The following is a 13,405-nucleotide window of genomic DNA, read 5'->3' as shown; positions in this document are numbered from 1 at the left end:
TGCATAGAGAAAGCTCTGATTCCAAGCGTGTAAAGAGAAAGTCACTGATTCCCAGCACTTTCTTCACCGTGTTTTGCCTCTCCTTCAGGAACAGGCCAGGTCTCCCACCATGTTATTCGCGGTTTCACCATATTCACGATGGTTTTTAATAGAAAGCAGCGAATAACATGAAAAAGTTATTCGTGGTTTTTCTGTATTTGCGGGTTTGTTAATCCCCTGTTACAGCGAATGCGGAGGGAGAAGTGTAAACCTAGATCTTTGGGCCAAAAATATGGGCCAAAAATGGGGGTCTCTGTTTATATTTGAGTCTTTGTACTACTACTACTTTTATCATTTCTATAGCACTGCATGTTCAACATGTAATACAATCCCTGCTCAATAGGGCTTACAACCTAATTAAAACAGACAAACATGACAAATAAAGGTAAGGGAATTTCTCAAAGAGGGAATGATAAAACAGACATGGATCCATTGCAGGTCTCTCCCCAGGCCTACCTTAAGCCCTGCTGGTCCAGTTGTGAGCCAAGGCAAGAACAATCCTCCTAAGCTGCTGCTGCCCCATGCAATTTCACTACTCAAAATGGCTGATGCAAGTTCCCACAGTAACCTCGCGAGACTGCCATGAGTTTGTTTTATATTTGAGTTGATCTTTTTTACCCTTTTTATAGGAGGTGGGGAAAAGGTTACCTCGATTTATGTTCATATGGGTTTATATTTGAGCATATATGGTACTTAGTTCTAATGGCTACACTAACACTTGCTTAAGATGAGTGAGGATATGAGTTATCATTCCTCCCAACTTATCTTGCAAGCGTTGCAATTGGCAAGCTTTATTGTAATAGGGTTGCCAGTCGGCCACCAAGTATTTCTCTTAGTTAACAGACATTTTTTTTCTTTTTCTTTTAGCTACATGTTCATAGGTGGCACCACTTTTGGCTTTTGGAATGGTAAGATGTTTTCAGAAATGAGTCTCTCCCTTTTTTTCCTTTTTTGGTGTGGGTGGTTGTCTAGAGAAGGCCTCTGGGGAATATTACCATAATATCTGTAATATAGCTTGAGTGTTAAAGAAAACAAGCAAGCAAACAGCAAGAGTAGGTTAAAACCGTGTCACTATGATACTTTACCAAGGGTAAGGATACTGCCAGATGCTAGGGTCCACCTTGGGGGTTAGCGCCCAAGAAAGGGATCTGGGAGTCATTGTAGACAATACAATGTGCATCGGCGGCCAAAAAAGCAAACAAGATGCTAGGAATTATTAAAAAAGGGATGGTTAACAAGACTGAAAATATTATAATGCCTCCGTATCGCTCCATGGTGCGACCTCATCTGGAGTATTGCGTTCAGTTCTGGTCTCCTTATCTCGAGAAAGATATAGCAGCACTAGAAAAGATTCAAAGAAGAATGACCAAGATGATAAAGGGGATGGAACTCCTCTCGTATGAGGAAAGACTAAAAAGGTTAGGGCTCTTCAGCTTGGAAAAGAAAAGGCTGAGGGGAGATAAGATTGAAGTCTACAAAATCCTGAATGGAGTAGAACAGGTACAAGTGGATTCAAGTTTTATTAAGGTTTGTTATCTACGCAATATCATATACTTCAATGCGTATAACTTTTTATTTTTTTTTTAAAAGGGGGACAAAACAAAATGTTTTTATACAATTGAATGCAAATTATATACGTTCTAATATATAACTGGTACAGAAGGCAGGGGGGATGAACTACAATCTTCAAAGAAAGAAAAGAAACATTTAGGGAGGAACACATATGGTGGGAACACATATAAAAAAAGAGCTATAAAGGCAAAAATAATCAGAAAAAAAGAGGTTAAATTTGTGACCTACTCGTAGGTCTGATTAAGGTCTAAAAGGTTTAGTTATTGGTAAGTTATGCTGTCTATATTTCAAATGCGTCCTTATACAGGAAACTTTTTAAGGAATGCTTTAATTTTTCTAAAGAAGGTTCATTGCGTAAGTATAATGGTAAATTGTTCCAAAGCTGGGGTGCTATAACCGAGAAAATGGTAGATCTCCTGGTCCCTATTACTTTTAAAGAAGGAATAGTCAGTAAATGTTGTTTTGTTGATCTAAGTGACCTAAATGGAGAATACGGTATCAAGAGGCGATCCAGAAATATCAGAGCATGTGATTGTTGAATTTTAAAAGGTAACAGTATAATTTTAAAAGTTATTCTATGTGTGATTGGTAACCAAATGTGCGGCTTGTAGAAGTGGTGTAACGTGATCATATTTTTTTGAATTAATAATAATTTTTATTGCTGTGTTTTGTATTATCTGTAGTCTTCTTATTTCTTTTTGGGTTATGCCATGGTATAAAGTGTTGCAATAATCAAGCCTAGAGATGATTAATGAGCGTATTAGGATATTAAGAGCTTCAGGTTTTAAAACTTTTGATAAGGATCTGATGAGATGTAACTTATAAAAACAATTTTTAACCACTGAACTAATCTGGTCATGATAAGAAAGTTCCTGATCTAATGTTACTCCCAATATTTTTGTTGTAGTTACTATTTGTAGAGGGATGTATCTGTGATGAAAATTTAAGATAATTTTTCCATGGGAAAAACATTACAGAAGATTTTGTTGTGTTCAAGGCCAACATATTATCCTTAAGCCATTGGCTTATTTGTTTTAACTTGTTATTTATAGTTGTTATCTCATTGGGATCTGCTGAATTTAAAGGGTACGGGAGTTGGATGTCATCTGCATATGCAAAAAAAGAGAATCCAATAGACTGACTGAGGGTTAAGAGAGGTGATAAAAAATATTAAATAAAAGTGGGGAAAGAATTGAACCTTGTGGAATCCCGTAGGAATTGGTGAAGTTGTTCGATGATGAATTATTAAAGATAACTTTAGCTGACCGATCTTGAAAGTATGATTTGAACCAATTTAATACTTGGTTGGAAATGCCAACTGAAGATAGTCTTTTGGTGAGTAAATGATGGTCTGTGGCAGGGGTGCCCAATAGGTCGATCGCCAAGGCAAAGTGAGTCGATCGCAGAGCCCATCCTGGGCTCCGTGGTAGACTCACTTTGCCTTGGCGATCTACCGGGCCAATCAGCCTTCTTCTCCCCGATGTCAATTCTGCTGTCGTTGAGGAAGTTCAGGCCAGCCAATCGCTGCCTGGCTGGGCCAGAACTTCTTCTCCGACGGTAGAATTGAAGTCGGGGAGAGGAATGCTGGTCGGCCCGATGCAGGGAGAGCTTGGGGCAGCGGCGGCTTTGGGGCCTGTTCCCCGATGGTGACGGCAGTGGCTTGGGGGAGGGCATGAAAAAAGAAAGAAGGGGGGCAAGCAGGGAGACAGAAGGAAAACAGAAAAAAAGAAAGGGGGCATGAAGAGAGAAAAAAAAAGAAAAGAAAGGGAGGCAGGGAAAAAGAAAGGGCAGGGAGAGCAGAAGAAAAAGTTGGGGGAGGGAATGAGGTCTGGAGGAGAGGAAGCATTCAGGCTGAAAGCAGGGAAGAAAGATTGGATGCAGTCAGAAGAAGAAAGTGCAACCAGAGACTCATGAAATCACCAGACAACAAAGGTAGGAAAATGATTTTATTTTAAATTTAGTGATCAAAATGTGTCTGAATTTACATCTGCTGTCTATATTTTGCACTATGGCCCCCTTTTACTAAACCGCAATAGCGGTTTTTAGCGCAGGGAGCCTATGAGCATCGAGAGCAGCGCTGGGCATTCAGTGCAGCTCCCTGCGCTAAAAACTGCTGTTGTGATTTAGTAAAAAGGGAGGGGGGTATATTTGTTTATTTTTGTATGGTTGTTACTGAGGTGACAGTGCATAGAGTCATCTGCCTTGACCTCTTTGAAAAAACCCCGGAATAGGAATGATAATTAACATTTTCTCTGCGTACGGTGTGCTTTGTGGGTTTTTAAAAATTTTATTGTTGGTAGATCATTTTGACTTGGTTATTTTAAAAGTAGCTCGCAAGCCCAAAAAGTGTGGGTACCCCTGGTCTATGGTATCAAATACTGCAGATAAATCAAGTGAAACCAGAAGGACGGATTTATGGTGATCTAAGTGATACTGTATATTAGCTGTGAGTCCTATCATAGAATGTTCGGTTGAATGGTTTGATCTAAAGCCTGTCTGATTGGGATGTAGTGTGTGAGTTTTTTCTATAAAGTTGGTTATATGATTAAAAGCAACTTTTTCTATTAATTTGGCAAGAAAGGGAAGATTAGCTATGGGTCGGTAATTTGATTCGGTTGCTATTGATTCTTTGGGGTTTTTTAATAATTGGTCGGATGATTGCTTCTTTCCATTCTTTCAGTATGAATCCTGTTGTTAGACTAGTTTCTATCATTCTCTGAATAAAAGGACCAAAAAAAGAAAAATAACATTTTAGAAAAGATGGAGAAATTGAATTAATGTCTGTGCCCTTAATATTGATGCTTTGCAAAAGTATTTTAAGATCTTCTGGAGTTGGAATATTAAAATTGGCACATTTAGAGATAGGTATCATTTGTATTTGTTCTTCGTCTATGTTAGAGTTAGTTTTTGGGTTGATGAATTCTCTAATTTATTTTATTTTATTGACAAAGTAATCAGCGAGCTTTTGGGCACTAGGTTTGATTTCTAACGATGAATCTTCAATACTTTTTGGGGCTGTGAGATTTTTTTAATATTGCAAAGAGGACAGATGAGTTTTTAGCACTGGCTATTTTGTTAGAGTAGTATGTTTTTTTGCTAAATTTATTTTATTTTTATAGTACTGCATTTGTTATTTATATATATCTAAATTTTCTCTCGATTTAAGAACATAAGAACATAAGCAATGCCTCCGCTGGGTCAGATCTGAGGTCCATTGTGCCCAGCAGTCCACTCACGCGGCGGTCCATTAGGTCTAGGACCTGTGCAGTAATCCTCTATCTATATCCCTCTATTCCCTTTTTCAGCAGGAAATTGTCCAATCTTTTCTTGAATCCAAGTACCGTACTCTGCCCTATTACGTCCTCTGGAAGCGTATTCCAGGTGTCCACCACACGTTGGGTAAAGAAGAACTTCCTAGCATTCGTTCTGAATCTGTCCCCTTTCAACTTTTCCGAATGCCCTCTTGTTCTTTTATTATTTGAAAGTTTGAAGAATCTGTCCCTCTCTACTCTATCTATGCCCTTCATGATCTTGTAAGTCTCTATCATATCCCCTCTAAGTCGCCTCTTCTCTAGGGAAAAGAGACCCAGTTTTCCATCCCCTTTATCAGACGTGTCGCTCTCCTCTGAACCCTCTCGAGTAACGCCATGTCCTTCTTAAGGTACGGCGACCAATATTGGACGCAGTACTCCAGATGCGGACGCACCATCGCCCAATACAACGGGAGGATAACTTCTTTCATTCTGGTAGTAATACCCTTCTTGATTATACCTAGCATTCTATTCGCTCTCTTAGCGGCCGCTGCGCACTGTGCCGTCGGCTTCATTGTCATGTCCACCATTACCCCCAAGTCCCTTTCTTGGGTACTCTCATTCAATAACCTCCCTCCCATCGTATAGCTATACCTCGGGTTTCTGCTTCCCACATGTAGTACTTTACATTTCTCAACGTTGAACTTCATCTGCCATCTCGTCGCCCATTCCCCTAGTTTGTTCAAGTCCCTTTGCAATTGTTCGCAGTCCTCTTTAGTCCGAGCTCCACTAAATAGTTTGGTGTCGTCCGCAAATTTTATTATCTCACACTTCGTCCCAGTTTATAGATCATTTATGAATATATTAAATAGCAGCGGCCTGAGCACTGAGCCCTGCGGGACACCGCTCATGACCCTCCTCTAGTCCGAGTAGTGGCCCTTTACTCCTACCCTCTGTTTCCTGCCTGCCAACCAGTTTCTGATCCATCTATGTACGTCTCCTTCCACCCCATGGTTCTTCAGTTTCCGAAGTAGGCGTTCATGGGGTACCTTGTCAAAGGCTTTTTGGAAATCTAGATATATGATGTCTATGGGGTCTCCTCTGTCCATCTGTTTGTTGATTCCTTCGAAAAAGTGCAATAAGTTTGTTAGGCACGATCTCCTCTTGCAAAAACCATGTTGGCTGGTTAACAGAAGTTCGTTTCTTTCAAGATGTTCATCGATGTTTTCTTTTATCAGTGCTTCCGCCATTTTCCCTGGAACAGAGGTCAGATTCACCGGTCTGTAGTTTCCCGGGTCACCTCTTGATCCCTTTTTAAAGATGGCCGTAACATTGGCTATCTTCCATTCCTCTGGGATCACACCTGTTTTTAGGGATAAATTGTAAATTTGCTGCAGTAGTTCCACTATTTCCTCCTTTAGTTCCTCCATTTCCGTTCTAAAGAACTGAGTTGTTTTTTGATGAGTGAAAGTTTATCTGTGAACCAGGGGTTTCTGATTTTCTTTTGACTGATAGTTTTCCTACATATCGGGGCCAGCTTTTCTATCAACTGTTCTGTCACATTGTGCCAAGATGTAATTTGTTCATTTATTGACAAAAGACTAAATTCTTTGATTTTTATGTTAAAGATGCAGTAATCAATGGAGATTCAATTTTATTGTAGTCTCGGTAAGTGATCGTTTATGGGAAAGAAGAATTTTTGACAGATTTAAGACAGTAGTTCATAGTAATTAGAAAATGGTCTGACCATGGGACAGAAGTTACGATAGGTTTTGAAAAAGCATCTTTTTGAGAAGTAGGAATGAGGATCATATCTAGTGTGTGCTCAGCAGAGTGAGTAGAGTCTTTAACCAAAGTGGTGAGATTTAAATTTGAAGCTAATTCTAAAAATTCCACTGCAAAAGGATTACCTGTTATCCAGATGAATATTAAAATCACCAAGTAATACTGTATTGGATGATAGAGAATTAAAATCAAATAATAATGCTTGTAAAGAGTCGAACGTTTCCTGTCTCATTGGGGGGGGGGGGATATATAAAAGCATAAAGTCAGTCGGTAGAGTCAGTCGGTGAAATGTAGGAATTCAATAAGAGCTCCAGTGGGAGAATGGTCTACTTTAAGTAATAAAGAGCGTTTAAAAAGCACAGCTAGGTCACCTCCCTTCTTACCTATCCGATGATTATAAATATATGAAAATCCTAGGGGGCAAGCAAAGGAGAGACTTCATCTCCAGTAGTGAGCCAGGTTTCAGTTATACAAAGAATATCTAGGTTATGTTGCTGTATTGTATCTTTAATTATATGGAATTTACTTTTAATTGATCTTACATTAATTAAGCCTAAATTTGTGTTTCTTAAATGGGTTGTGTTTGAAGTAGTTAAAGGAATTTCAATATATGTTGAAGGTCAAAAAGATAAAAACTCACCCTCTTTCGCTGGTCTGTTGCCCCAGATTGCTGTGATCCGATTGGTTGGGCCTTCCATAGAGTTTTGAATTGAGAATAACCGAAGGAGGATTAAAATTAATAAAAAGAAGTTTGACTTGATAGATGGTAATCTGTTAGAGGTGCACTAAGGTGGCGCACAAAAGAGCGTATCAAGGAGCAGGAGGCCAATTTAAATGTCATGTACTGGAAGTCACCTGCTAGTGGTGTTGGCGCTTTGCAGCAGCAGATCTTAGAAAAGCTTAAAAGAATCTAAAAATGGGAAGTAAAAGAAGCATAAAAAACAAAACAAACAATCAGTTAGCAATTAAAACGAACAGTCAACAATAAAAACAAACTTAAAACTCAATTTGGTATCGCTATTGTGAAGAGTGAGGATAAAGTGCTCTAGTGCTATGAAGCCGTTGTGTATCAAAATTACACTCGATGAAATTGCCAGGAAATACTTTTAAAACCAATAGGAGGAAATATTTTTTCACTCAGAGAATAGTTAAGCTCTGGAACGCGTTGTCAGCGGTTGTGGTAAAAGTGGATAACATAGCTGGTTTTAAGAAGGGTTTGGACAAATTCCTGGAGGAAAAGTCCATAGTCTGTTATTAAGACATGGGGGGAGCCTCTGCTTGCCCTGGATCAGTAGCATGGAATGTTGCTACTCTTTGGGTTTTGGCCAAGTATTAGTGACCTGAATGGGCTACTGGGCTTGATGGACTTTTAGTTTGACCCAGTAAGGCTATTCTTAAGTTCTTAAAGAAATGGTCATTATGTATGTTTGAAATATGAGGAGAGATTAAGGGACTTAGGGGATGATTCTATAACTTTGCCTATATTAGGCACCTTTCCCCTAAAGGAGAGTAGGCCCATACTTTTCCTGTATAAAATACTAGCATAATTGGGTACCATTATACACTGCTGCACTTTTATTTTTTATTTTTTTTGCAAGATGTGTTGGGTAAACACAAGTGTTGGTTACATAAATTATGTACAAAATTGGTGCTTTTCAGTAGGAGTAATATACAATCTATGTTGTATTGCAATTAATGCAGGGTATACATGGCTGCAGTGTATATACATGTGCAATTAGGCATGAACACATATGCCAGCCATAGAGCTAGTGATGTGAGCTTAAATGATTAGTATTCTGAGTTAGACATGCGAGTCCCAATCTATATGTATGCTTGACTGTAAAAATGTGCTGCATAATATAACGTGTGCATTTACAGAATAGTGCTTAGGAGGAATTTTGGCATATACACACGCATACGTATATGCATGTATATGCTAGGATTCTGGTTAATTATGCACCTAATTGGAATGTAAATGGAAGAATCAACTTTATAGAACTGTACCTTTTCTTTGCATCCTCACCAGACTAGTCTAGAACCTGGTCAAACCAACAGATGGAGATATAAAAAAAATAAAAATCCCTAATTCAGCTGTCTATGGATGTATCTTTTGAATGTTGATCGCTTATTGAATGAACACCAAAGTGCTTCTGCGTCGTTGGATGAATATTCCTCTTGCCCTGATTGGTCAGATTCATCTCTTTCAGATCATTGTTTTACCTAAGTGGTTATATATGTTGCAAACACTTCCCCTGTTCCTCTTGAAAAAGGATCTCCAGCGGTTGGTTCTCTCTTTCTGTTGGGTGGAGGGGGGGGGTGTTAGAAGGGTAATCTGAATAATGCTTTTCTCCAGGGCTCCTGGCGTATGGGTGGCCTGGGGCTTCCCTTGGTTCACCTCTATAATTTAGCTTGTCTGCTTCGGCACCTGTGGCACTGGCTCTTTATTGGTTCTCAGTATACTGATGTAGCCTTGGAGGCGGATTATTTCTTTCCATGGGCTCTGCCCTATCTTTTTTATATTGGGATGGGAAGCAGCAGTTGGGTCCCGGCGCCCGTAGCTGTTTGGTTGAGCCACTTCGTTGGGCTTGGCGGTGTCTCACGAGGTTTTGGGGATACTTGTCTTCTAGTTCAGTTCTGTTGCTGCTGGTAGGCATTGTGGCATTCAGCCTTGGCCGGGACAATGTTGTCTTTAAACGATGGACTCGGAAGGGCCTCTGTTCTGTGGGGCATTTTCTTACGGTGGACGGTGCCCTTTCTCCTTTCCTGGCTCTTCAAGTATCCTGGTCCCTGAGTGCTTCTGATCATTTTGCTTACTAACAGCTCTCCCACTGTTACTACCTTACCTAGGGAGTCTTTGCTTCCGGCTTTTCTTACTACCATGCAGGACTTTTTTGATGTTCACTGGGACTGGCTCTCGCTGTCCCAGTATCATCGCCAGCTGGTGGTTTTGCAGTTGAGGCGGGACTATCATCAGCTCATATCCATTTGGACTCGGGACCTGGGCTGTTGCCCTCAGGTGGTGTCCTTGTCTCCTCTGGTGCAACAGATCCCCTAAGTGGTGCAGAGCACTGAGCTCCAGGAATGCCAGTTTCGAATGATTCATAGAGGTTATATTTCTCAAAAACAGTATTTTCACTTTGGGTGTGCCCTTACCCCTACTTATCTCAAATGCTGCCAGGTTGATAACACCTTAGCACATGGCCTTTGGCCTTATGCAGCTATTGCTGGCTTTTGGCGGGAGGTCTGATGCTATTTACAGACCCTGGTGTGCTATACTCTCCCCTCACGGGTTGAGGGGATTCTTTTCCTGGCTCAGGGTCATTTGGGAGGGCTCTCGGCAGGTGATAATCTGCTTCTCCGCAAGGGCTATGTTGTGGGGAAGAATTGCATCGTGAAGTGTTATTGGCGTAATAAGTTCCATCTTTTAATGGTGTGGGAATCTATGTTGGCTCGGTTCTCTCGACCTCGGAGCAAGATTTTCTTCGCTGTTTTGGCATCTTATTTAGACACCTTATCCCCTTTGATCAAAAGTCAAGTGGTCAACCGGTTACAGAATTCAGTGGTACCTATTTTGCCAGTTGCTTGAGGAAGGGATGGGGGTGGGTGGTAGGATTGGCCGAGTCTGGGTTATAAGAATCCAAGCCTGGACTCTACTTGTCTTCACATGTTTTAGCTGTTTGCTGTTTGTATTTGCGTATGTTAGAAAATGTTGTATCTGCTGGTTTCTTTGTATTTTGTCTGCTTTAATAAACAGTTTTGCAAAAATAAATAAATAAAAATCCCTATGTGTTTTGCCCCATAAGAGTACTCTACAGCAGTGTTCTTCAACCTTTTGACACCTATGGACCGGCGGAAATAAAATAATTATTTTGTGGACCGGCACTAGTCCGCAGACTGGCAGTTGAAGAACACTGGGCTAAGTCATGCCCATCTCCACCCAATCTCTGCCCCAGACCCCACCCCCATAATAGTACTAATTGTAACACCATTTTTTTTATCCATTTTTCTTTTTTTTTTTTTTTTTTTCATCTTTATTCCTTTTTATTTCTTTCAACAAGTGTACAATATTATTACAAGTAATTCACATCACTCACTTGACATTCTTAAGCAATATTATTACACATGTTTTAATTCCCTCCACCCACCTCCCATCCCCTCCCCTATCAACAAAATATTTTATCCAAACATATACATATTTAGACTCTCCCTCCCCCCCATTTTTACAAATTATCCCCTAAGGAAAAAGAATAACCCTTAATCATTACAATATTCAATTAATGGCCTCCACACCTCCTTAAACCTTTTAAAATATCCCCTCTGTACGGCAAGAAATCTTTCCATCTTATATAAATGACAAACTGAGTTCCACCAAAAACTACAATTCAATCTAGAACAGTCTTTCCAATTAGTCGTTATTTGTTGAATTCCCACTCCAGTAAGAATCATCAATAATTTGTTGTTTGCTGCAGATATTTGACTTTTGGCCCTCATACACATTCCAAAAATCACTGTGTCGTAGGATAATGCTACATGATTTTCCATCAATATATTAACTTGATCCCATATTGATATCCAAAATGCCTGAATACATGGACAATAAAATAAAAGATGGTCTAAAGTTCCAATTTCAATTTTACAATGCCAGCATCTATTAGACTTAGAGCAATCTAATTTTTGTAATCTAGTAGGGGTCCAGAATGCTCTATGCAACAAAAAGAACCATGTTTGCCTAATAGATGCCGACATCGTACCTTTAATTCTCCAAGACCAAATACGTGGCCATTGAGATGCATTAATTTGATGCTTAATCTCAATGCTCCAAATATCTCTTAATCCATTTTTTGGTTTCTTATTCAAATAATTAGATATCATTTTATACCACTTTGCGGCCTGGTGTCCCAGAAAATCTGCCTGGAAACATAAGAATTCTAAGCTGTAATGATCATTTAAAGATTTCCATTCAGGGAACCCCACCTGAATAGCCTGCTTCAATTGCAACCACTTATAACTTTGTTTTTTATTCAGACCATATTTATGTTGCAATTGTGAAAAATCAAGCAGCTTACCATTATCAATTACTTCCGTTAAGGATCTTATACCTGCTTTAATCCAATCCTTCCAGACAATCTTAAACCCGCCTATTTGTATCTTGGAGTTTACCCAAATAGTCTGCTGTTTCGATTTTAAAATAGAATCACTAGTTAATTTATCTACAAATCTTAATGTTTTCCAAGTATCCATTAATACTCTATTGTCTTTACGTATTCTAGGCACTTTTATACCAAGCAGAAGATCAAGCCTAAGTGGAAAAATAAGTGATCTCTCCACCCTTAACCACTCTGGTAATTGTTCCAAAAGCTCTGGGAGGACCCAATACATACCTTGGCGCATGATATAGGCCTGATGATACCTATAAAAATTGGGAAAATTTACCCCACCCTCCTCAATTGGTCTTTGCAAAGACACTAGAGCCACTCTTGCAATTTTACCCAGCCAAATAAATTTAACCAGAATACTATTTAATTTTTTATAAAAAGACCCCTGAAAAAACACTGGCATCATTCCCAATTGATAGCAAACTACAGGCAAAATCATCATTTTAACAGTTTGAACTCTTCCCCACCATGACAAATGTAAAGGATTCCATTGCTCACATAACTCTGTTACTTTTTGTAATAAAAATTTTTCGTTTATTCTCATTGTCTCTTCAAGTGTTTTATTCAACCAAATACCTAAGTATTTTATACCATCCTCTTTCCAAATAAAAGGGAAAGAATCAAGTATACCTTTTGTACAATGCACATTTAAAGGTAAAATTTCTGATTTATTCCAATTTATTTTGTATCCTGAGAATTTTCCAAATGTATCTATTATCTCCAGTAGACATGGAATTGTTGTTTCCGGATTCCTCAAATGAAGCAATATATCATCTGCATAAGCGGATACTTTATATTCCACTCCAGCACATGGAATACCCTCTATGTCCTTTGCCTGTTGAATAGCTAACAACAAGGGTTCAAGAACTATATCAAAGAGCAAAGGAGATAATGGACAACCCTGTCTAACTCCCCTCTGCAATTTAAAAGCATCTGAAAAATTATTATTTATGTATAAACGAGCAGTTGGGGAGCTATACAGTGCTTGAATCATTTGTATAAATCCGGATCCAATACCAAACCATTCCATAGCTTGATACATGAAATTCCATTCTACACGATCAAAAGCCTTCTCAGCATCTAGTGATACTGAAAAAGCCGGATCATTAATTTGTCTTGTTAAATAATACATCTGAAATGCCAGTCTAGTATTATTTGAAGAGTGTCTTTGAGCAACAAATCCAGTTTGATTTATTCCTATTATATGCGGAAGAGCTTTAGCCAATCTTAATGCTAAAATCTTAGCTAATATTTTACCATCTACATTTATTAAAGATATAGGCCTGTAATTTGACACCAATGTTGGATCTTTATTTGGCTTTGGCAAAACAATAGTTAAAGATTCTGCCATAGTGCCTGATATACAACCTTTATTCAGTTGGTCCTGATATAGTTTTAATAAATATGGTAAAAGGGAAATTTGAAATTCTTTATAAAACTCCACTGTAAATCCATCTCCACCTGGAGCGGTCCCAACTCTAAGGGATTTCAATGCCATTTGTAACTCTTTTAATGATATAGGTTTATCTAAACTTCCTTTTATATGATCAGGAACCTTAGGTCCTTTAACTAAACTCAAAAAATCCAACCCATCTTTCTCTT

The 13,405-nt window shown here is 39.0% G+C and overlaps 1 protein-coding gene across 1 annotated transcript in view; it reads left to right on the top strand.

Annotated features, from left to right (window-relative positions):
- LOC117353909 (beta-galactosidase-like) overlaps window positions 1–13,405 on the top strand; it is a 164,131-nt gene that overhangs the window by 81,582 nt on the left and 69,144 nt on the right. The window contains 1 exon segment of the mRNA XM_033930432.1: window positions 907–947. Within this exon segment, the coding sequence (XP_033786323.1) occupies window positions 907–947 (41 nt within the window).

This window comes from Geotrypetes seraphini, chromosome 2, assembly GCF_902459505.1.
Source record: "Geotrypetes seraphini chromosome 2, aGeoSer1.1, whole genome shotgun sequence".
In the NCBI taxonomy this organism is placed as follows: Eukaryota; Metazoa; Chordata; class Amphibia; order Gymnophiona; family Dermophiidae; genus Geotrypetes; species Geotrypetes seraphini.
The sequence above is the reverse complement of the archived record's forward strand: the minus strand, read 5'-3'. Positions and strand labels throughout refer to the sequence as shown.